At 50.9% G+C, this 24,665-nt stretch overlaps 1 protein-coding gene across 1 annotated transcript; it reads right to left on the bottom strand.

Annotated features, from left to right (window-relative positions):
- Window positions 1-12,898: 12,898 nt before the first annotated feature.
- On the bottom strand, window positions 12,899-15,169 carry CSF2 (colony stimulating factor 2). Its single transcript, XM_011362272.2, has 4 exons — window positions 14,999-15,169; window positions 14,844-14,885; window positions 14,018-14,143; window positions 12,899-13,211 (listed from the first exon to the last, which is right to left on the bottom strand). The coding sequence occupies exons 1-4, from the start codon at window positions 15,155-15,157 to the stop codon at window positions 13,116-13,118; spliced, it is 423 nt and encodes a 140-aa protein (XP_011360574.1). The 5' UTR covers window positions 15,158-15,169; the 3' UTR covers window positions 12,899-13,115.
- Between the last annotated feature and the right edge of the window lie 9,496 nt (window positions 15,170-24,665).

Here is a 24,665-nt window from a genome sequence, read left to right as displayed (position 1 = left end):
CTGTCCTCTATAGGTCAGGACTGACAGAACTAAGCTTACTGATATCAATACTGCTCATTCTCTACAATCAAAAGAAACCAGTTTAGGATGATGAGTCCAGTAATCCAAATCAAAAGTCCCTTGCCAAGTTTCCAGATCTGAACCAGTTTTCAATTCACTTGTTTGCTAATTAACTACATTGGCCCTCTTACCACCGGAGAAGGGCCAGTGAATCATTTTGACAAAAATAAATACTCATTCCAGGTATGGGGTTGCCTTTCCTATCTGCAAGGCGTCAGTGAAACCACTATCCAAGGGCTTTCAGAAGTTTTGCTCCATTAGCATGAGATCTCATGTAACATCTTGTCAAACCAAAGGATCCACTTTATAGCAAAGAATATGGAAGAGTGGGTTCATAACCATAAGGTCTACTGGTCATATCACATATTGCACTATCCAGGAACTGCCAGCCTGATAGTGTTGGGCAACAGATTGTTGAAGGCATAGTTGCAGTGCCATTTTAGGAGTGGTACTTTACAAGTGGTACTTTACATAGTTGCAGTGCCATCTTAGGAGCCATCATCTAGAACACAGTTCTCAGTATGTCAGAGACCCTTATGGAGCCATGTCCCAATAGGTATAATACAAAGGTCTGAGAACCAAGAAATAGAAGCAGGAATGGCTCCTTTTACCATCAGCACCAGTGACCCACTTGGGAAATCTGTGCTTCCCATCCCTGCAACTTTGGACCCTGTGGGTTTAGAGATCCTGTTTCCCCATGAGGAAACACTTCCACCAGAGGTCACAGCAAGCATCTTAATAAACTATAAGTCAAGGCTGCTGCCAGGGTACTTTGACCTCCTTGTGGCCAAAGACCAGCAGAAAAGAAAGGCAGTCATCATCTTAGCAGGAGCACGTGAGCCTGATCATCAGGAGAAGGTAAGGCTATTGCTGCACAATGCTACATAGTAAGATCCACTTGGGTGCCTCTTTAATACTCCCTCTATTTTGACAGTAAAGAGGCAGGTGCAGCAACCCTGCACTAAAATGGAATCAGACCAGGAAACAGACCCCTCAGGGGTCGGGTCATGCCACCAGAGAAGCCAACAGGATGAGCATATGTGCTCAGTGAGGATAGGGGGGAATCTGGAATAGATAATAGAGGAGAAGATGAGTATGAATTGCAGCTATGAGATAATCTACAACAGTAGGGGCTGTCGTTCATCTCAACTAGCCTTCCTGTTCTAAGTGTTCTCCAGAAAGTGAAGCCCATCAGAACCATTGGTGTGCTACAGCTTGAGCTGGCTCAACCTGGCTTGTGAGAGTCCATTGTTAAATTCTTGCCTGCTAGTTTTCAACCCATTAGGAGCTCCAAATCAACCCTGGTGGGGGTGTTTATATCATGACAATTTACAAATGTTACAAATAGAGGTTTGGCCTTTTTTTCTTCTTCAGAGAGCCAGTTGTTAAAAATGTAACAATATAGCACTGGAATCCTGGAGGAGCTTCCAGAACCTGTGAGAAGTGGTTAGATGAAGAAGTAGATCAAAGCAGTTCAAGGTGTGGACTGTAGTGGATGTGATGATGTGCTGCCTAGAACGCCCTTCAGAAGTCAGGGCTTATTCACCCAGGTTAAGAGTACTGCTGGAAGACATCTCTCTGTAGGCATCTCTCTCTTTGGGGATTTCCTTGGCTAAAAATATTTGCCACACCTAAAGTCATAGCTTTTTCCAGGGACAGCCTACATCTAATTACTGATCAACATGAAAGAATAAAGACTTGACCTCCTCCTTGCCCCAATTTAGAAAAACTCCAAAGGGCCATCTTCAAATCTAGAACTCTCCTGTGGGTCAGCCAAGATTTTGTTGTGACTGCATTGAATCCAGCTTCTTCCTCTGTTCAATCGTACTTCCTTCCCTTTTTCTTTCTCTTCCATTTCCCCTTCCCTTCTCCTCAAGCAGTCCTGCATGCTAATCTCTGTCTGTGCCACAAGGCTAGGAAGAGGAAGTGGGGACAGGGAATGGCTTGATTCTTGAGTCTGGCTCCATGGAAGTGAGGGCCACAGCCTGCTCCCTTCCTGGAGATCATGGGGAAGGGGAAATTATTGCTCTGGAAAGAATCTCTCAAAGCCTGTGATCACAGTGCCAAGTAGGAGAAAATCCAGAAATCGCTGTGGCTGAGCTCAGGACAGAACTACTACCTTTTACCGTGACTACAATAGCAGCTATGTCTTAGTCACTGCCAGGAGACAAGGTCTTCTGTCCCTTACAATTTCTAGCTGAATCTGTCTGTCAGTGCCAGGAACTCTGTCAGTTCCTGGCACTGACAGACAGATGTTTGTCCATCTATTATGGTCAGAAGCCCTGAGCTGTGCCTATTTGTTTGTCCATCACTATCATAGGCCTACTCTGTGTGTTGGCCTGTGACTTGTAGACCTTCAGACTGGCCAACTTTGTGGGGGTTCATAGTAATTAGGGGTATTTTTGTTTGGTCATGGAACCCAAGATTGTGTCTTTCCATCCTTGAGTTGTTGTGACTGTGGCCCAGGGACATGGCCCGAGGCTCTTGCACCTTTCTCTGATTTCTACCTGGGTTCCAACACTGGTTGATATGCATTTCCAGGGGTTGGAATGGTGGAGGGAGTTTTAGGGTCTATCTGAGTCACAGCCCTTCTGTGAATCTGGGCTGGGTGCAACCCTGCCCCCAGCCCTAAGGAGGACTAGAGCTGCTATTTCAGTTGAGGACCTGGGAGGGGCCTACAACAATTGCCTCAGATCCTGGTGGAAGAAGAGGCCTGAGAGCTGTGGGGGTCAGTCAAGGCAAACACCCTGGGGTGTGAGGGGAGAGGGAGACTGAATTATCGAGTAGTTTCTGACTTGGAGCTATGGCTCCAGCAGTGGTTTCCCTGGCCTGCCCTCCTAGCCCATGAAATGACTCTACTCTTATCCAGCCCCACTGGCAGAAGAGGACTGGGCAGGAGCCAGGGCTTCCACCAGGAGACCATGGGGCTGCCCCAGGCCTGGGCTGGAGGAAGTGTGACACATTGCCAGGGCTTCCCTCCCTTCTGTTTCCTTTGAGACAGTTCCCAAATCAGTTAAGTGGGAAAGGGAGCAGGCAGCTGTACTGGTGTTAGGTTCCCAGCTCCCCTGGCTCCTGAATGGCCCAAGGTCACCCTGTTGGTTCACCTCTCAGATGTTGTTGATAAGGATAATGATAACATCCCTGGCTGTGTAGTAAGTACCTTATAGCCTGGTGCTTATCTTTGCTCCACAGAGCATTTTCTAAACTTTGGGAAATTTGTCTGCTTTTCCATTCTGACTTCCATAAAACTTGTGTGCATCTCTCTTAATCCGAGGGGAGAAGATATTCACTTTCATTAGACCTTGGACATAGCCACTGCTGGCACCTGTGCAGTGAGGAGACAGAGCAGTAGTTCAGAGCAGAGATCTCACAGTCGCCTGAGGGACAGATCACAGTGCACCCCTGTGGCCTAAGACATGGGAAGGCAAGCCCCAGAGTAAGTGTTGAGGAGGATGCCCCAATAGAAGACATGTCTACCTCTCACTGGACACTAGTCTGCAGGGGGACAGATATCAGCCACTTGGCTGGAATGCATTCCAGGCACAGGGCAGAAGGATGGTGAGAGAGCTGTGGCTGGTTTGTGTTCCTGGGGCCCAGGGCTGCTGTGAGGGAGACAGAGGGCTGTGAGCAATGAGACTAGGGGATCTTGCAGAGGGCATAGGAACCAGACTGGCAGGGTAGGGTCTTAGGCCAGACCAAAGGGCTCGGAGTTTATGCTGAGCCAGTAGGTAGCCCATATGGAACACAACCAGACTAATCCCCTAAAATGTAAGCACTCCAGTGCTGGTTTCCCCTCTGAACCTGGCAAAGTTCCTGATACTTTGTAAGCACTCAGTAAATATTTGTTGAATCAAATAATTGGTGCATGAATCCATGGGGAGAGAAGCAGAAGAGGTCTGTCTAGAGATGAGTACCCATGTGGCATTTGAGTTGGTCATCTGCATCAGAGAGGTAGGCTGGGCCAGGGCAAGGCTGTAGGATTGACTAGGACTGAGACCCCAAGAGGAACCCAGATCACTACTCAGCGCTGAGCCCCCTGGCCTGGTCTCTCCCCTAGGATGATGGCATATCACAGTTCCCTCCGGAGTCAGAGACTTGGGACAATGATTGCACTCTGCAATGCGCTGGCAAGACACCATCCACATCCATGTCAGACTGGGCCCTTCTTGAGCTAGCTCCCTCAAAAAAGAGACACTGGAACTGGAGGCAGCCCCTTCACAACTGTGGCAGCATGAAGAACTGGTGAGTGATAAACTGGCTAATTTCTTCTCTTTTCAATGAGAAAACTTCACTGCAGCCTGCCCAAGCCAAGGTCCCCAAAGGACAGGCCTCACAGCTCTGTGAGCAAGCTCTGACCTTGGCCCAGACTTAGTTGGATTTGGCTTTTGTTTTCTAGCATTGGCTTATCAGAATGTGCACAGTTGGGTCAGACTGAACAGTATAGAGAAGAATTTCCAATAATGATGAGGAAATTTGGGAAGCAGCTTTAGATTGTGTGAAAGTAGAGGAAGAGACCTAGTGTCTGATGGACAAGCAGTGTCTATAAAAACAAACAACAAAGTTTATGAAAGACCCTTCCTTGGAAAAGTGTTTGGCACTACTTACTAAAGCTAAAATATGTATATCCAGTTTCTCCTATGTCCCAGTAATTCCATACAATTCCCAGCATTTCCAACAGAAATGCATATATATGCTCACCAAAATGAGTATAAGCATGTTCATAGTAGCTTTATCGACAGTAGAATGGGAAAATACGTTGTGGGACACAATGGAACAGTACACAGAAACAAAAATAACAAGCTACAACTACATGCAACAACTAGAAAGATTGCACAGATATAGTGTTGAACAAAAGAAGTCAAACATAAGAGCACAGTCTACAGTTCTACTTAAAGTTCAAGAATGAGTAAAACAACTTTATGGCGATTCATTGGAATGGTGGCTATACTTAGGGGAATGGGTACTGACTAGGATGGAGAAAGCACAGGAAGCCTCTGGGGTGCTGGAAAACGTTCTGTATCTTGCTCTGGGTGCTGATTATATCAGTTTAAACATATATAAAAATCCACTGAAATGTATACTTAAGTTTTGTGTGTTTTTTTCTATTAAAAAGAACATAATTTTAAAAAGGTTTTTCCCTACCTCCAGAAGAACTGCAGGATCTTTAAGGAAATGCTGACCTTCCCCTTTGGTGAGAGCCCTGGAAGTATGTTTCAGGGTAGAACCTGGGGAGTTTATGCTCATCTTCCTTTGAAGTTGAGTTTAAAAAAGAAAAAAAGGAGAAAGGTTTTTTAAGTAATCATCTCTTAAGTTGAAAGAGCAGGTCTAGGCCAGAGATAACATCAGTAGCAGCAACATGAAACTATTTCATTGCTCTTATCTCAAACCACAGTGAAAAATAACTTGTGAAGTTGCATCTTTCCTGGCAGCCATAGCTCAGGGTCTCTTCAAAGGAGGGAAATTGGTCAGCTGTTTGCGAAGGCGAGGTCTGCGCCCAGCAGCCCTTCTGAGGGTCTGGAAGGGGACTTCTTTGGGGCGAGGCCTGAGGATTCTATCTAGCTCACCTTCTTTGTAGTCCTATGGAAGTCCCTGGCCTCTCTGGGCCTTGGGGTGGGGAGCTTCCAGCACTGACAGTAGGTGAGATGGCCCCTTCACATCTCAGTTCTGGTTTTGGGGGCTGTCCCTGCTCTTACCTGCCCTGTGGACCCAGATGCCATGATCATTCTGGATCCCTTTTCCTCAGAGAAACAGGGGCATCAGGGCATTCTCAGCAGAAACTGGTTTTCCTGGCTCTCCCCTTGGGCCTCCTGGCAGCAGGGCTCACATCTGTCTAGAACTCCTTGTGTCAGGGCAGGCTGGTCTCTGGCTGGGGCATCTTTGTTCCTGCCACAACTCCACTTCACAGATTAAAAAACTGAGGCCCAGAAGATAGCTGCATGCCAGATTTGTTATTCGTGAAGCCTGTGTAACACGATGCAGGGGTTTAGGGCAGGAGCTGCTGGATCCAGAACAATCAGCCAATGCGCCTTCAACACAAACAGCAGCTTGTACAGAAGCCCAGGTTAGCACAGTATGTGCCTGGTCCATGCAGCCCGCCTTCCAGTTCTAGTCATACAAACTGAGAACTCCCAAACATATATGTGTGCAGATGGCCAGGAAGCAAGAGGAGTAAGGGCTCAGGAATACCACACCTGGTTTTCAGGGCCCGTCCTGCCCACTTGGAGCCGTGTGATACAGGCTAGATGTGTAGCTCCCAGCCAACTCAAATATAAAGTTAGTTGAGGATGCCTGGATAGCACTTTACAACTTCCAGGCCCACACAGAGAGCTGTCCTGCCTGACAAGGAAGAGCAGACAGGCCTCTTCTGCTGTCCATACTATCCCAGAAAGAGGGTACCAGCACTCTAGGCTTTGTGGGGAGCAGCCCGCATTGTAAGCTAATCACCAGCCTCTTGGCTGAACAATATTTGGTGGACCAGTTGTTATAATGCAAGCCACCATGAGGACCTGCATTTAGCTGGAGACACTGAGGATGCAAATTTTCTATTAGCAAGGGGACTAACCACATGATGATACCCACTGTCCTTGGCACTTAGCCTCTCTCCTCAGTTCCAACCATGGCCACATTTACAGCTATCACAGGATAGAAAATCCAGTAGAAAACTCATGTGCCATCCCACTACCCAAGGTATCATCCCAATTCCTTTCCAACCCTTGGTTCACACAGGATCATCCTAGTATTGATGCCATTCTGGACCTTTTATAGGTGCCTTGCCATGTTGCAGTGTTAGCCTCATGTCTATCATTTTATTTCATGGACTGAAAGATTGGCTATTTCTGTGGATGAAGCTTCTCTCCTTCAGTGTGATCCCCTTGAATGTGAATGCTGAGTCAAAAGATATGGCCACATTATGGCCTCTGACAGAGACTGTGACTGCCAATGGAACTGTTCCCATTCTCAAGGTCTAGCATATGAGAGAGGGTCGCACTGCTGCTTAGTGCATGCCTTTGATATCTGAATCAGTCCTATTGATTTCTGAGGGGGAATGGGGCCTGTAGGAGGCAGAGATGATAGAGAGTTGAGGTGGCCTTTGGGGAGGTCCTGTGAAGGGAGTGGGGGGAACTATTCTACTGTCCGGAGAAATCTTGATGTGTGAATGAGCCTTTCTCCTCAGGCCACCCAGCCCCACTCTCCCTCCTGGTCTAGAGTGGGCCTAGCAAAGTCAGGAGTTCCTCAGGGTTGAGCTGGGCCTGCCCCAGGCCTGCCCATGATTATCTTCTATGGAGGGATATAATTTGGACATATTTTCTGGCATCCTAGGAAAATGGGGTATATAGGGCCAATCTCAGCCAATTGGGGGTCAGGGCCATGCCTCTTGTGCTTAGGTGTCCAACCTTCTAGCTCAGAGCTTATACATCTTCTAGCTTATACATCTTCTAGCTCAGAGCTCCAACCTTCCAGTGTACCAGCCTCTCCTTAGATCCTGAGGCAGTAGTGCCAGTAAGCTCCCAGGGAACTCTGAGCTCAGGCCTGCCTGGATCTCCGGAGCTGTACCCAAAAGGCCCTCCCACCTGGTCCCAGCCCCCAGCAGGCTCCCCATTACCACTATCCAGATCTGAGCCTAGTTGGAGGGAAAACTAGGGCACATAGAAAACCCAAGTGGCCCTCAATGCACGATCTCTTCATGGGTAGCTGTTTGGTGACCTTGCCAGGGCTTAAGGCTGTCAGGGAGATGAAGGCAGTTTTCACTGTGGTATGACCACCTTTGCACCTATACCTTCCCAATTTTCTTGTTTCCCGGGAGAGGCACCTTCATACCTATACCTTCCCAACTTTCCTGTTTTCTAAGAGAGGCACCAGAGGCTCTCTGTCAACCTCAGTTTCCCTAGAGTTGAGCTAGATGCCCTGAGGCCTTCTAGCTTGACAAAGACCCTGAACTTAGGCTGTGGTCTGGCCTCAGGGGCTAGAGTCTACCTCACCTTTATGGACTCTGGCTGAGAGACTGAGGCACCTGTTCAAGGTCACACAGCAAGCTACTGGTAGGCTAGGCTTATACATCCTCTGCTGTTCCGAACACAGCAGTGAGATGACAAGGATGTACATGCAAGCCCCCAACCTTCTACTGTTAGGTGCCTCAAGTTAAGAGGAAACTGGGTCAGTGAAGTGGTGGGTCTGAGCGACCCTGTCCTGCCATGCACCCCTCAGACTCTACTGCCTGTCACAGAAGAGTGATCTTCAGAACCCTGAGCACCTGTGTGGTGTGCCCAAGGGACAGGAGCTCACTGCCCTTGGGGACTCGACTGGGGTCTTTCTTAGGGCTGAAACCGCCCTTGACCCCTGGCCCCATACTAGCCCTGACACCCAAACCCAAGTCACAGGTCCACCCTCCGTGTTCTGAGATAATTTGACAGCTTTTCTCAGTCATACTTGCTGACCTCTAGCCTGATGTGGCCCCTAGAGGTGGGGTAGCCTAGGAATCATAGAGCGAGGGGTGGGGATGGGTAGGACTGTGGTGGGTCTGTACACTGGCTGCAGGCACAGACTGAGGCTTTACAGCTTGGCAAGGTCTGTCAGTGGGTAGATGTTGAAGACTGCAGGTCTGGCCTGGGCCAAGTTGTGGTTACAGCTTGATACCTAGTTATATTCCAGAACAATAGATTTTTACCTTTCTTGATTTGGTGAAGAAGCTCATGGTCTGAGAGGTTTAAACCATAGTAGGAAGCTGTTTGGATTGTGGGACAATCCCACTCACCTCCAATAAACCGTTCAGTTGATTAGAGTTAGAATTGAGAATAATGGGTCAGAGCTCGGTAGCCTGGTCTGACAGCTCTTCAGGGCCCAAGTAGCTGGCGGATCCCCCATGCGCAGGGCCTTGTGCTCCAGGGGTTCGGAAATTAATAGTCAGGGAGGGGGCCGTTATGCCAAGGAGACACTGGAGTGTGTTGTGAGGAGTTTTGCAGGCCATATGAGGGACTTTACTTTGAAGCCAGATAGCTCTTTGCTGATCTAGAAGAAGCTGGGGGTTTGGAGCTGTCCGTTGCCCTTGTGGGCCCTACCTTGTTCAGGTCCCCCACTGTGCTCAGTCCTCTGTTAGTAGCCTGAAGGCCCCAGTTCCCCTGAGCCATTAACCAGAGCTGACCTTTCTGTGGCCATACTGAACCCTCAATGTGGGCAATGAGGTGAATTAAACTTAGAGCTCCCTAGGAGCTGTAGTAAAGACCAAAGGAGGGAGGACCTTGAGTATTGAGGCTTGGCCTTTGGGTCTGGGGGTGGATGGGTGCTGACCGAGCTTGGGCAAGGCAGTCTAGGAAAGGATCTGAGGGACACAGGGACAAGTGAGGCAGCAACAAGCTACACAGACATTGATGGAGCTCCTACTGTGTGTTCACAGCACTGGAGGTGTAGTGCAGGGGCAGATAAGGTGGGCTTCCCACTCACCCTCCTAGGCCCCTCCTTCTGAGAGACCCCTGGCCCTCCAGGTCTGGAGCCCTGGTTACGTTACCATCAACCCCACCTCCCTTCCCCTTCCAATCTCTCCAAGCCCCAAGGAGACTGGACTGTATCATGACTCCCACTCACCAGTATTCCCATACCCCAGCTTTATTAAGGCAGTGGTGTTGATGTATCAGTTACAGAAATATTTCTTCAGGCACATCCCCTCCATTTCCCACTTGCAGCCTTGTCTGCCCACCGAGGGCCAGCAAGCTCCCACCCATCCCCGATGTAAGTTGTTCCTGATGCTCCTTCAATCCCATTTTCTGCAGCTCTAACCACGTGCACCAGGCTCCCATGGGAGGACAGAGTCTCAGAGGCTGTCCTAGGTCTTTTTACATGATTTCCATCCTTCTATAGCTATGACAACATTCTGTAAGGCTTTCTTGAACTGTGAGAAATTACTTATCTCAGTAGTACAGTTCTTAGGTGATTCTGTTGGCTAAATAAAAAATATATATTTATCTTCTCAGCAGAAAAAAAATAAAAGCAAACTCTGTTCTCCCAGCCAAAAGGGTCACGTAGTAACCCTCCCATCCCCTAGGGGGTAGCTCAGCAGGCCCTCCCCATCTGTCTTAGGGAGGGCATTGGAGGCCAGCTGTCTGAGGTCCATCCATGGCCCTGGGGAGAAAGCCAGCAGCATGTGGGCAGGTCCCATAGCTGCCCAGGACAGGAACATGAGGATGAGCAGGATGAGAGCACGCAGGGGACTGACTATGCAAGCAGTGGGCAAAGAGAGAGGAGCACCTCAGTCATGTTTTCCTACAACATGCCCCCGCAAACCACTGCCCATCTCCACATTGCCCAGAAGGGGCCCTAAGGGCAGGGCAAACCAGAGCCAGCTTGGACTGGCTGCCCAATCTGGGTTAGCACTGAGCGGCACTTCCCTCTCCCCAGGCTGAGTCTATGACAAGACCTGCTCTGACTCATCTCAGACCTGCTTCACACTGACCCTTGTGTGGGGGGCTTGGCAGAGGGCATGACAGAAACCTTCAGCATGACCTCTGAGCTCTCACTCCCCTAAGTCCTAGCTCCTGTCTGCAAGTGGGCTTCTTTTGGATTGGAAAGTAGTACCACAGGCTTCACATGTGGCAAGTGGGGGCCATAAGATGCCCTTTGCCCTGCTGGGCCTCTGTTTATGATAATAAGAAAAATGATGTCCCAGGTTCCCCTAAGAACAAACAGCAACTTACCTGTAGCTTTGTGCAAATTTGGGGGAGTTCCTTCATGTTCTTATAAACCTTTCGTAGGTGATTATCGTCATATTTTGTAAGAAGTTTGTTCAAGGTGGAGATGAAGTCCTTTATAAATTCCCCATAGCATGACTCCTGAAACAGGGTTAGGGGCACTAGGATGTTGGTGGTGCACAGCAGAGCACCAGCTGACCCCTAGCCTCATCCATCCCTAGTCACTTTGGCCAGATGGAGCCCTGGACTCACATTCAGGCCCTACCCTAATTCTCCTACAGGAGAGGTGTGGGCACTGCAAGCTGTGCAGCTGGTGTCTGGTCTCTCCTCAGACCCAGGGCCGACCTAGGATGGTGAGCAGAGAGCCCAGCAAAGCCTAGGACCTGACCATTGCTTCATCTGTTGACTGGGTGGGAGGCACCATCCTCAAACTCTCAGCTTTCTCCCCAGATTTCCCTCTCCAATATCTTTTGTTTGCATATCTGCCCTAGGTGCCAACTGGGGTTATCCCTTTGAAATGTGGTCAGAAAGGTCCATGTGGTGACTGCTGCTTACCTTACTGGTGTTCTGGGGCCTTTCAAAGGAACCCTGGAAGCAGGAAAAGTTGGTCAGAAACACAAAGGGCCACTGAGAGCCAAGTGATGTTTAATGAAAATCCAGACTTACCTTGTATGTAATGTTGTCAGATGTAAGTTCATGCTGAATCTCAGCACAGACCGCTGTGTGATTGTCATAGAGAGACTCGCTGGTTGTCTTCATCAGGGCAGAATGGCTCTCCAAGCCCCAGAGCACACAAGCCAGGAGTATATACAGGTACATGGTATGACTTAAGAGTGGCTCCAAGCTGATCCGAGCCCTGGGCTTGGCAGCATTTCTGTGGGGAGGGGGTACCTATATATGTGAGTCTAAGGAAACGCTAACTCTCTTATCAAGTCATCACCAACTTACGTGGGAGATAGAGGGGACCTTATCGCTGGGTGAGATGTGCTTTTCATGCATTTTCTATGACCACAGTACACTTCATGGATTCTTGTGTTTGTTGAAACTCAGGCGTGGTCTTTGAGATTTTATTTCATACTCACATCGCAGAGTCCTGACCTTTCTGCCAGCATGTGGGACAGGTCTTTGGCCAGGATTGGTGCTGTCCAGAGAGAGCAGGTGAGATGGAGGGAGAGCCAGTAGGGCCTACCTGTTAGGAAGAGGACTCCCCCTACCCCACTGCCTACCTGACACCTGGAGACATACCCACTTCTTCACAGTCCCCAGGAGGGATATGCAGGGAGGGAGGACAGGTTCAGGAACAAGGCCTCCAGCACTGTTGGCAAAGCAGGGAGAGGGAGGAGAGCTGCTATGCTCTCATCCCAAAGGCTATGAATTTAGGAGATGTATGGATGCAAAACTTCATGTGAAAACAAAACCAGCTCAGAAAAATGCCACACTATAGCCATGTACCAACAAATTACGAATTTACATTCTGACTCTCAAGATTAAGATCACCCATTTTGGGGAATGTTTGGTAAATATGCTGAGTTCTGACCCCTGTGGTTTGGTTTTTCCCCCTGAACAGCTGGCTAGTCCATCTGCTGATTCATCTTAGGAGTGGTCGGAGCCCTGAGCTTGAGGGGCAGGGTGTAGTCTCTGAGGGGCATTGGTGCTTCGTCTGACCTTAGGGGGTACCTACTCAACCAGCGACCAGCCAAGCTCGAGCAAACCCCAGGCCTCCCTGGGAAGGATGATGCCCCTTCTCTGGAGCAGGTTTCCCACTGGCTGGCTGGGTCCCTTGGATTTCTAAGTGAACTTGGAAACCTCCCTCTGGGGTGGGAGCCTTGAGCATTCCAGGAAGCACATCCGGGTATGCAAAACGCTGTGCCGAGGCCAGCTCTCCCCTCCCCTCTGCTCAATAGCACTGCCCCTCTAACAGTGCCCCTGCCCCTTCCCCCACCTCCCTGCTTCCTCCCCTCCCTGCCCTGTGGGGAGGAGAGCACCTCTAGCATTTGCTTATGATGAAAACAACTGCAACACTACACAAATAAGAACAGATTTGTAATAATTTATTATTATGATAAAATATCTGTAATAAATATTAAGTGTGAACTTAAATAAATAAATAAATATTAAAATACATAAATATATAAATAAATATTACTGGTCCCTGCCGATGTAAAAATTTCCTCCCTTCTAGGACACCCGTATGGGTCAGCATGGCTCAGAGCAAATCTGTGGCCCCCGTGGCACAGGTCCACCCTGTGGTCCCTCTAAGGTGAAGATCTTAGGCAAGCGCTGAGTTTTCTTGGGCTCCTTGTGGGTGGGAGGGCAGTGGTCTGTGAGGTAAGCTCCCAGGGCTAGCTCTGGAACTGGTCTGCCTCACTTCTGCACTTACTCCCAGCAGTCAAAGGGGATGTTAAGTAGAAAGTCATTCAGGTTCTTCTTGAAATTCTTCAAGGTGATAATCTGGGTTGCACAGGAAGTTTCCTTAAAGCAAAAGAAAGAAAAAAGAAAAAGAAAACTTGAGTCTAGACACAAGTAGGTAATGTGGGGGCATCACTAGCTTGCTTATGTGCTGCCTCTTGGAACTCAGAGGCCAGAAGGCCATCTGGGGTCCACCTGCTGACCTGGGTCAGGTTACATGTTGCCACCTATGTGTTATCCAAAGGGTGCACAGCTCTACCAGTGGCAGCTGGGGCCAGGGACCTGACAAAGTGCCAGCCTGAGGCTGGTCTGCTGGGCAGTTAGGCCGCTGACTCTTTGGTCCCAGGCCAGCACAGAGCAACTTGGCTGCTAAGGTTGGCTCTGAAAGCCCAGAAAGGACAGGGTAGGAGTTATGGCCACAAGCTTCACTCACTTTTCACAGGAAAGGAGTGTTTGGGACCTTTTTACATTCCGGATATGCCTCCCTTCCTGCTTCCATGCAATCCAGGAGCCCCTTGAAGGGCCAAGGGAAAGTCTTGCCAGGAGGTGGCACTTGTGCCCAGGAACTTCCTCTTTATCTTAGGCGAGCCCTGCGTTTCCTTGGGTTTGCCTCACCTCTGACCTCATTAATGACAACAAGGGCAAGAACAGAGCAGCTCCCACTAGGGAGCCCTGCCAGCTTCAGAGTTCTATGCCTTAGCTCCTAGAGTTGAAAATGAGCTGGGCTGCTCCCTCTCTGGAGGGTCTAATCGTTACAGATCAGTTGACTCAGAAACCCTTTGGGATCCTGAACAGCCACACCCAAAGGTCTCTCCCTACCAATTCCTAGATGAGACTTTTCTGCTTGGAGCCCAGGCATGGACACTCACCAGGGTACGGGGACAGTGCTGCTCATAGTAGCTGGCCATCATGGTTAAGGGGCCCTTGAGCCTGGTGAGGCTGCCCCGCAAGCCCTGTGTGTACAGCTTCAGGCGGGTCTGCACACATGTCGGCTCCTGTGGAAAAAGTCCATTCCGTGGTAAGTAGTGGCCAAGTGTCCTCTCCATCACTTCTTCCTGTTCTCATCCCCATTCTCCAAGATTAGGGCCCAGGAGGGGCACAGAATGATTTCCAACTAGTCTCAGGCAGGTCCAGTCATACATACTGCCCTGTCCCCCTGTCCACTGCAGGCATGAATCTGATTCCTCTTCACCACTCAACTCAAGCTACCCTTAGTCAGCATAGCCACATTCCCTTGGCCTGGCATCACTAGAGGGTCTCAGCCCCTAGGAAAGGTGGTTACCATCCCCCAACCATTCAGGGAGAAGGGGCAGGGCATTGCCCAGACATGCTGTGTGAATAAGCAAGGCTTGTTTCTAAAACCCCTCTGTGCCCCTCTGTAGCCATCACCCTGTCTCCACAGGGCTTGGTCTCAGGGCATAGTGAGTGTGCCAAGCCCACAGCCCCTGTCTCATAAACTAATCACTGCTTACCCACCTGTCCCCTGGTGACCCTTGGCCCCTTGAATGCTATGTCTGTCTGTGGCTACTCAGATAATAAAGGAGCTCATGTGACTGCCACAAGGGCAAAGGCCAGGGGCCTTCTGAGCATACCTCCTCTTGGCAGCCAGCTGAATGGAGAGAAAGTTCATAGCCCTTTCTCTTTAGAGGATCATCTAAAGTGGAGCCATCCCCAAGGCAGAGACAAGCATCTTACCTGGGGGTCGAAGATTTCAGAGACGACTTCTACAGTTTCATTCTATAGAAAAGGAAAAGGTGGTGTTATCGAGCTGCCAGGCAGGGCTAGTCCGGACCCGCGAGGTGGACCAGCAAGGTGGCCAAGGCATGACCTGCACTCCCTCTCTCACTCACCATCATATCAGCGGTGTCATTACTGTGGTTCAGAATGCTCAGGGCCTCCTTGATGGCATCCACATGTTGAAAGGGCCGGGTAACAGGGCTGGGTGGACGGGTGGGTGCGGAGATGCTGCAGACCACAGTGCCCAGGAGAAGCAGGTTCTGTAGCCACATCCTCCTGAAGACTTTAGCCTTTCTCTCTGAGTACTGGGCTCACTGGCAAAAGAGCTTTTATATACACAGTTAGAGGAAATGATTAATGGTGACCACAAAACACCAGGAGGGTGGGGGAACTACCTGAACTGTGGAATCTCCTGGCCCTTATCAGCTACACATGGGAAAGGTGAGCCTTTCCCCCAGGTGGTCACCATAGGGGGTTTTCATTAATGAGCCCTTCCAAGAATCAGCAGCCCACCCGCCCGCCTCCTGAGTCTGCTCTCCAGCCCTCCCTAGGCAGTCTGACAGCCTGCTGAAGCTGCCACATCCCTCTGAGGGACCTCTGGGCACAGTTTGGACTTCATGGCCTGGAGTGGCCAGGGCAGGGCCTGGGAGACACTCAACCAAGCGCCTACTCCCAGGCTCTCCATCCTGCCTGTTACCCCAAGAGGGCTTTAGGCTGGCTGTGCCCACCCTGGGGCCCATTCCAATCCCAGCCTTCCCTTCTAGAGCCGGCGCCTCTGGCCACAGTGAGAGAACTGAGTGTGAGGAGGACTCTCACAGGCCTGCCTCACTGTCCCCCTAGGCAGATTCCAGCCAAATGGCACAGTCCTTTATAGCTCACCGTGGCGCCAGCCTAGAACCCAGAGCAGTGAGCAAGCTCTGCTCAACCAGGGACCTCTTCCTTACAGCCCCTGTGAGCAGAGGGAATGACAACCATGTGTCTGTTCAGCCAGCAAGATTGCAGAGTATTCCTTCACTGTGAGATCCCATCTGACAGCCAATCCTAGTTTACGCAGCCATATTCAACCCCCCACACTGCAGAGGTGAGTTGAGACTCTCAGCTGGGGTGGGTCAGAACTCTGAGTGTGAATCCTGGCTCCAGCACCACCTAGCTGAGTGACTCTTCCCTCTGAGCCTCACCCCCCGCTGCAGGGCAGATTGCCTCCCCAAGGTGGGTACTGCACTCCTACCTACAGTCCCTGGCAGGTGCCAGGAGCTTCAGGGGCTTGTTGCGGGGTCGTGGCTGGATCCACACCAGGTACAGGGGACAATGTCCTCTCTAACAAGGTCTTCCAGGCTTAATTTCCCACATGTCCCCTGCCCGTGCCTACTTTCAGCTCCAGAGGCCTCTCTGTGGAACAGGAACTGCTTCTGGGAAAGCCACAGGCTCTTGAGGGTCTGACAAGTGTTTGATTTTCACAATGGAGTTTGGAGAGGACAGCACGAGGTTGGGTTTTTTTGTTTGTTTTTAAATTTTTTTTATTAAAGATAGTTGGCATATAATATTATGTCACTTTCAGGTGTACAACATAGTGATTTGACACTTATATACCATATGATATGATCACCACACTAAGTCTAGTAATCATCTGACACCATACAAAGGTATTAGGATACTATTAACTATATTCCTTATGCTGTACATTACATCCCTGGGACTTATTTATTTTGTAACTGGGAGTTTATATACCTCTTATTCTCTTTCACCTTTTTCATCCATCTCCCCACCACCTCAGACAGCACATGTTTGTGTTTGCCACCCCATGCTGTGAGCTTCATGGCTGCAGGGGTATGGATCCTTTCCGAGTGTCGGTGTGCCTGTGTGGTTGGATGTGTCTGTACTTACAGGTGTATTGTGGGGATGCATTTTACATGAGGTCATTTGTGTGAGCCCCCATGCCTCTGCAGGTGCCACTCTGATATGAGAGAAGCCCTCCACATTGGGTGCTATGTTTCTGGGTCCCAGAGGCTGATTCAGCCTAGACTGATGGGGTAGGACAAAAGCCAGGATATCTGTTGGGCTCAAATGGACAGCCCTCAAGAGTAGGTAGAACTCTGAACTGAGTACTGGGGCTGCAGGACCTGAAAAGTTTCACTGCACAGCTGAGGCCCACCATAAAGCCATCCTGCTCTTCTGAACCTGGTGGAACGTTCCTAGAGGGGCAGGCTGGGGGTGAGAGTATGGCATGTCCGGGCCTTGGCCCTTCCTCCACCTTTTCTATGAGGCTTCTGCTCCGTCCCTTACAGGGAGCTCTCAGAGGGCAAAAGGAGATCAGGGATGCTAGATGCCACACAGAGTGGAGATCTGTGTCAGACAGCCTTGGAGGCTGGGTGGTGGGAAGTGGAGGTCATAGTCGGCAACTAAACTAGTGCCAGAGAGGCAGAGAGCTGGTGTGGGCCCTCTGAGATGGTCACTTTTCTCCAGGAAATGAGTTGACAGTTAGTCAACAAAATTCTCCAGTCTGCACCAGGCCCTGTGCTGGAGAGAAGGTAGATGGGACTTTCCCACTGACCCTCACATCTGGTCCTGGAGAGTCTCAGTCTGCTGGGGCAACAGACAGCTGTAGACACTCCCACTGTGTGTTCCAGGCTGGGATGGGGGAAGTTCAGTGCTGAGGAATTCCAAGGAATCACTTCTCTCAGCTTGGGAGTTCAAGGAGACCAGAGAGCTTCCCGGGAGATGCTGCCTTCCCGTATACCCTGAAAGGACAAGTAGAGTAGTTGGGCGAGTCAGGTTTTGGAGGGAGGGGCAAGGTGGGATGGGGGAAAGCACTTAGAGTGCACAAAGGCAGAGGGTTTGAAGAGCAGGTATGGTGAAGAGGAAGCAGGTTCCAGAGAGATGTAGGAGGTAGAATCTTGGGAAGAATTGGTGATGTAATGGACTGATTCATTCAATATTTATTGAGCATCTACTTGGTCCCAGCAGGCAAGGGTGATACAAGGATGATGAAAAACAGACAGGGTTCTGCCTTTATGGACTTCGTAGTGCTATGGATGGAGAAACAAGATCAACCTACTCACTCCCTTCCCCAAAGGGTGCTTTTGGATGTCAGTAAGAAGAGTTAGAACTATTCTCCAGGTGTCTAAGGTGGGGACCCAGGGGACAAAGGAGCAGGTCTGCAGGGTCTATGGGCCCATGGAAAGGTTTGGCAATTCTGAGGCTATATGTGCAGGGACAGACCTGGGGCGGTCCATGTCCATGTGATCGGTAAGCCACAGAGGGTTATTCAAGAAGAAGGGCTGAGAGCCAGAACAGTGGTATTTAAGAGTCAGGGGCATGATAGCTGGGCAGAAGTCTGGCCAGTGGCCCAGGCCCTGGGAGAGCAGGAAAGGAGATAAGGCAGGGGCCACAAGGAGAGGTCCATGCCAACAGCATGCTCTGTGGGCATCGAAGTCAGCACACAAAGGACAGAGGTCTTTTCTGTGAGTTTGGTGATAAGGTTCGTGGGCAGGCGTACATCTTTCTTCTGGAAAGATGACATCAGGGCTGAGGCCATGACATGGGCAGGCATTCCTAGATTGCACGCATGGAAAGTGGCAGTGATAGTGTCTAGTCAGTTCCCTGACTCAGGGGCCCCAGGGGGACTGTGGGAGGGCAGGGGCAGGACTGTGATGGACGGTGTGACTCCTCTTTAGGTTCCTTCCACAGGGTCAGGAGAAAACTCTCTGGAAGGAGTTTCCTCTGAGTGTCCTTCCCACAGACTGGAGGAAATAGGCTTGTGGCCACCCCAGACAGTTATCACAAGGGGAAGGAAATTGGCCTCTGAGTGCCTCACATCTCGTGGGACCTCTCCATGGACATCTCAGCTGAAGTCACCTTCCCTTTGGTGGAGGTCCTTGTACTGGTGGCCCAAATAGTCAATGATGACAGAGACTGGATTTGAACCCAAACTCATCCCTGCTCCCCTAATGTTTTCTACTATCTCAGGGATCAGAAAACCAGGAAATACTGGTCACCTGGCTAGAACAGCAAAGGGACATCCCCCTCAGGACAGTTCGAAAGGGAGACTTCTCCAGGTGTTGGCAGGAAAGCTAAAGTGGCTTGTGACTATCCCAGGGAAGCCCTGAGGGCCAAAAGCAGAATTTCCCCAGCCGAGCCTGCCACCTAGGCTTCTTTATGTCTCAGTCTTGGGCTTTCTGCCACTGACCCCTGGGTAGCCCAAGAAAGTTCCTCCTCCCTGAGCCTCTGCTTCCTCTTCTGTATAATGGGTGTAATTATCGTTGCCTCACAGAGGAAACTTACCTGCCCCAGAAAACTTTGTGGGGGATTCTCCCAGGGATATGCAGTGCTTCAACCCTTCCTCTCCTCTCCCCATCACTTGGGGAGGTATCTGAAGCCCAAACTGGGCAGAGGACTAGCCTTGCTGATGTTTTCAGGGACAGTTGCCACTTGCCCCAGATAGCACCTTTCTGGACAGATATGGTGAGGTAGCGAGACCAGCCTCCAGCCAGATTTGGGAGACCCCAGAGCAAGGACAGCACCATGAGTGGCTCGTCTATCTCTGGGAGGGGGTTCAGGTCATTCCAGGCCACACCAGGCACATAAAGCAACATCTCTGGCCTTTGTGGTAGCAGCTCCAGGTCGACCCCTTCTACATCTCCTGTGCCTAGGTCCCCAGAGGTACACCTCCAAAAGGCCAGGCTGTTCAGGCCAAACCCCATTATGGTCCTGCTCGTCAAATGTCCGCAGACCCTGGTGCTGGTGAGTCCTGACTGATCTGGTAGGGTCTGAGGGTAGTTAACTCCCAACCATGTGTGGACTCTTTGTCCATACGGCAAAACTTCCAGAAAGGCCCACCATGTATGTCCCATCTTGAAGCCCCCTGTGTTCAGACCTCACATATGGTGGTCACTTTGAGTAGAGGACAGGGAGGACAAGGCCCAGATTTCTAGGCACAGTGTTAAGAGCACCATCCAAGATGCACACAGAGAATGAACGGCCAGGAGGGGTGGTCATGAAATAGGAGCGAACTAAGTTAAACGAAGGCCTCAAGGGGTCTTGTCGGTTATGTGGTCTTGGGACAGGAGGTGAGTGAGGAGTCACTGACACTTGGAGTTATGGCTCGGGCAGCTGGGTAGAAAGCAAGGCCATTTGCTATGATTGGGGAGGCCTAAGGTAGGCAGAGAGGTTTGGGCCAGGAGACCTCAGTCAGTTGTAGGCCATGGACCCAGATGTCAGGGAGAGGTCAGAGTCCAGACATTTGGACATTATTGATAAAGAGGAAGTTCCCAGCACCGGAGGGCTTCATGGAGTGAGTCAGGCCTTGGGGAGTGTCCAAGGATGCCAACTTCTAAGATTGAATAAGGACGATGAGACCGCGTTTTTCCCTTCATTTCTTGGTTCTTGGAGTTTCCTTACTACTTGTCCAGGACTCAGCAATGGCACACTCAGGCCAAGGACACCCCATGGGTACAGTCTTCCCCATCTTGAGGCTCTTCCCCCGCCTATGCCTCCCACCTGCCTACCCAAGTACTACCTCCAGAGCTGAAAATGCATCCTCCACATATGAGTCTCTGTCTCCTAGCCTCATCCCCAGCTGAGAGTGTCATCAAGCATCCAGAAGGGGCCACTGCCTTTATCTGCCTTCTTGGGAAAGAGCTATTGGGCCACATTAAAAATGAAAAGGAGAAGAAATCATTAGACTAGATGCCTTTACAACTTTCCACAGTCTTGCGGGTGCCCCTCATTGCCCTCTATGTCAGGCTGGAGTCCAGGCCAAGGTGCTGGGTGGGAGCCTGGGGACCTGTGCTCAGCTCTCACACCCGCTTCCCTCTGGAGCTGATACACCAGAACTAAAGTTGCAGATGCAGTTTTCCATGTGGGCAGGACAGATGGTTCTGGAATGAGCTTCCTTCAGGACTTTTCTGAAGTGCCAGCCTCCCTTGGACTCTCACTGAGGCCCTGTTTGGTAAGCACGTCTCTTGCTTCTGACTCCTCAGGTCACAGAGGGCCCTGGCCTTGAGCTTCAAGGCCACTTCTCCCTGTTATGCATCCCTTTCTTTCTCTGAGCAACTCCCCCACTTACTGAGGGCCCCGCAGTAGTGATAAAGTTGACAATGAGTTAGGAGTTGCAGGGGGTAGAGGAGAAACTCATAAAGTGTTTATGGGATGGCTGGAGGAGGTCTTCGGGGATCTCTCCTACCAGCGCTAGGGCCACCAACTCATAACTCTCTCTTCATAACATACACCCATTCCTTCTCCCGCAGCCACATCCCAGGAGGGGCGTACCCAGTCCCCTGCTGTAGCCTCCTGGGGTCACAGCAGCTGCCTCTGATGAATACAGAGTTGGAGGTGATAGCCTTGCCTTCAATCTTGGCCACTCCCCACCACATGACCTGGAGTTGTGACTCCCATCTCGGAACCCCAGTTGACTCATCTCCACAAGGGCTGGAGGCCCAGTTTGTGGATTGCAGTAGAGTGCTGGGCTGCATGGAGAGATGTTTTCTGTTTTGCTTGACTGGGTGCTGCTCCCCAGCCTCGGTTCCTTTGCCTTCTTCTGCCCTGGTGATAGGGATGGATTTAGGATTCCATGATTAGGATTCCCTGTGCAAACCCTTCCCCAGTGCCTCAATGCCTCCCCATACCCAGCCCAGGAGGCAAACCATGATGGGCAGCTTGGGTGTGCTGAGGTCGGCTGACTAGGAAATGACTCGATCACATGGATTTTCCTAGAAAGAGCCAACTGAGAACACCAGGACAGGAGACTCCTGTCCTGGCTGGAAGGAGGTGGTCCCAGGCTACCAGAGGCTCAGAGCTCTGGCTTATAGGAACAAACAGCCATTGAGTCTGGCCCTTAGCCTGAGAAGAACAAGGAGTCACCCACTGATGTGGGCCTGGCTAGGTGTTTCAGCCCTGCTTTCTGATCCAAGGCTCATAGCTCCTTTAAGGGGCAGCACTGGCTCTCCACTGTTTTATTACTCATGCTCAGGAGGGCCCAGCCTGGCCCACGGGGATCAGGACAAACTCTAGAAGGAGGAGGGAAGAGCACCCACCACCATCACCCAGTGTGGGCCCTTACTCTCAGCGCTCTGCAGCCCATAGCCCACCAGCCCACTCACCACTCCCAGGTGCTCCTCCTATTCTGTGCTGTGGCTGTATCCCCTTGCACCTGCCCTGGCCATGCTGTCTCTCCCCCACCAGGGGGCTTCCCTCTCTATACCTTCCTGACACAGCCCACGTCGGAGTGTACATCTTCATTGGCATAGTGTGCTGTTCCTGGCTGCATCTGGTTGGTCTATGGCATAGCCCATGTATCCTCCAGGGCAGGGATGAGCCAAGAAGCTCACCCAGTGTCTGCTAAAAGAAGTTCCAGGGGCAGCTGGGGTCGAGGGCACACCTCCTGAAGAGGTGAGAGGCCTCAGACGAGGATTCCAAGGACCTGGGAGAGCAGGGAGGGCTCATAGAAGGGAAAGGGAGGTGTCACAGTATGAGCCAAGGCTGGAGGTGGAAGTTGAGCCTGGGGTCTTCTAGGACCTGGGTAAAAGGGAGAAGGCCTTGACTGCAGGTGATGGCTATGAGCCAGTTGTCTCTCTCAAAAGCTCCATGAGGTGTGGGATTAGGGGTACAGGGACAAGAGCACAGGGGCCAAGCTCTAAGTCCCGTTGTGTATATGTGGGTGGGAGGGACATGCTGGATGGGAGGAAAGACAGGTGGCATGTAGAGGATTTTGACAATAAACATATGGTGGTATGGTGGATGGAGGATGGAGCCGAGGCACCATGGTTGTGCTGCGTGCCCCTGGGGCTAGAACCAGGAGGTCTGTGGAGCCAGCAAGTACCTCTGGAGGCCTGGATCCAATCAAGGGGAGACCCCCAGTGGGCCCTGGGCCTCAGTAGGCATTGGCCGAAGCACTGTGGCTTGAGGATTCAGATTCTCTGCAGTCAGACTCCTAATTTCTTTGTGCCTCAGTTTCTCTGTATGTAAGACAATGACTTCATTGGGTCATCTCTCCTTAGTCCAGGAGAGCAGCAGCATCTTTGCCTGATTCATCTCTGCCTCCGTGAGCCTGATCTGAGGTTTCCAAAGGGAAAATTGAGCCCTGGCCCCTGATGAGAAATAACTCAGCCCTCCTCTCTATTCTGCAATACCTCTGCCTCTCCCTCCCTCCCACAGTAAGCCCAAGGATCCTGTTCTACTTGGCTGGCCCCTCTTTCCTCCATCATCTCTCTCACTCTGTCCTGGCTCCTTCCTATTGGCTTTAAACACAGCCATCCTATCTCTGATGTGGCTCCATCCTATTTCTCCTCCTCCATACACCCATAACTCCTCAGGCCGTGGTTATCCAGTCCTGCTGTCTCCACAGCAGCCAGGCCAGGGTGGGCTGACCTGGGATGAGGGAGGGAGGAGCCAGGAGAGGGAACCAGGCTGATATCCAAAGGTGCCTGAGGCTAGGAGTGGCTTGGCTCCAGGGGCAAAGGCGGTGACCAAGGGATCTCTAGGGGACCTGCCTCCTCCTGGCAACCTGGCACTCACACTCTAGTCCTATAAACTGCCTAGATTCCCCAGCTCTCCCTGAATTCTTAGACCTCCATACCCTTGCCCCCAGTGCCATCTGCCTGACAAACCTCTCTCTTCCTGACAAACCGCTACTCCTTTCTCAATGTCCTGTGCATCACCTCCTGTGGGAAGCACCTCTGATGAGATCCACAGCCGTCTGTCCATCGCTTCGTCTGCAGTAACCCCCACCACACTGTGCTGGGCCAACTGGACAGGCCAAGAGGTCCCCAGAAGCCTGACTCATTGTCTCCCCAACACTGCCCCAGCCTGGGCAAGCCATGAAGGGTCCTCATGGTGTTTGTTGAACTGAGTCAAACACAGATTCGAGGCCATGGTGGGGAAGCAGAGCCGCTTCCTGGAGTAAGAAGGTTTACATGGTGGCATGAAGTGGGTGATGCCTTGCTGAGTTCTCTTCTTAGGCCCTCGCCTTCCTGGGAATTTCTCTTTGCTTTATTTTCCTGTATTTCCAAGTTTTTCAGTTAAAGAGCATATATGCTCTCTCATATTTCTTTCCCAATGAAAAGTTATAATTTTCAAAAATCAAAGTAAAATTCCTGGTTGAGGTAGTCTACTTTTCTGCTGAAGAGGCACCTTGAATTTGGGAAGGAGGGAACTTTGGCTTTCTGTTGGCCATCCTTGAATTTACTGTGGGGCTTTGCTGCCTCCTGGTGGCAACTGGACTTATAGACTTGATACTAGGCCTATCTGTGCAGGTTGGTAGAAGGGGATGTATGTGTTTGGGCAGGGTGGGGCGGGGGTAGGTTATAAAACTGACAGACTTGCAAGGGAGAGGTAAGCACCCCAGGGCCTTCCATTGGGTCAGGTGATCATCAGCCGTCTCCCTGCAGGTGCTTGAGTTTGATGTAGAAATGCCCCAATTTGATGGGGGACTGAGCACCACTTGGTTCTGGGCCTCAGCCCAGGGATGTGCTTGGGCCTGGTTTTGCCAGCCCCAGGCAGGGTCTGGGGTTTGGAGTCAAGGGTGAGCCTGAGTGGGCCAGGTCCATGTTCATCTCAGTCTAACCTGGAGCAGGCTGGAGTATTCTATAGGAAGGGCAATGATGAGCCCCCAGAACATCTGAAAAGGCCCATCCTACTCTCAAGTGTGTCACCTCCACTGTCACCACCACCACTCCTACCTTGGGTTCTGGCTATGCTATTCTCCCTCTCCCACTCCCTCTGATCTCCCCACATCAGGTCTGTGTCTGGCCTGACCACTGACCCTCACCTCCTGTAGTGATCGGC

Source organism: Pteropus vampyrus, unplaced genomic scaffold, assembly GCF_000151845.1.
Source record: "Pteropus vampyrus isolate Shadow unplaced genomic scaffold, Pvam_2.0 Scaffold74, whole genome shotgun sequence".
NCBI classification, from domain to species: Eukaryota; Metazoa; Chordata; class Mammalia; order Chiroptera; family Pteropodidae; genus Pteropus; species Pteropus vampyrus.
Note: the sequence above shows the minus strand (reverse complement) of the source record. Positions and strands in the feature narration are given on the sequence as shown.

Coding starts and splice junctions, on each gene's coding strand:
- CSF2 (XM_011362272.2), bottom strand. CDS start 15,157: ATGTGGCTACAGAACCTGCTTCTCCTGGGCACTGTGGTCTGCAGCATC. Junction 14,144..14,843: donor CTGAAATCTTCGACCCCCAG/GTAAGATGCTTG, acceptor CTTTTTCCACAG/GAGCCGACATGTGTGCAGAC. Junction 13,212..14,017: donor AGCACTGTCCCCGTACCCTG/GTGAGTGTCCAT, acceptor TTTTGCTTTAAG/GAAACTTCCTGTGCAACCCA.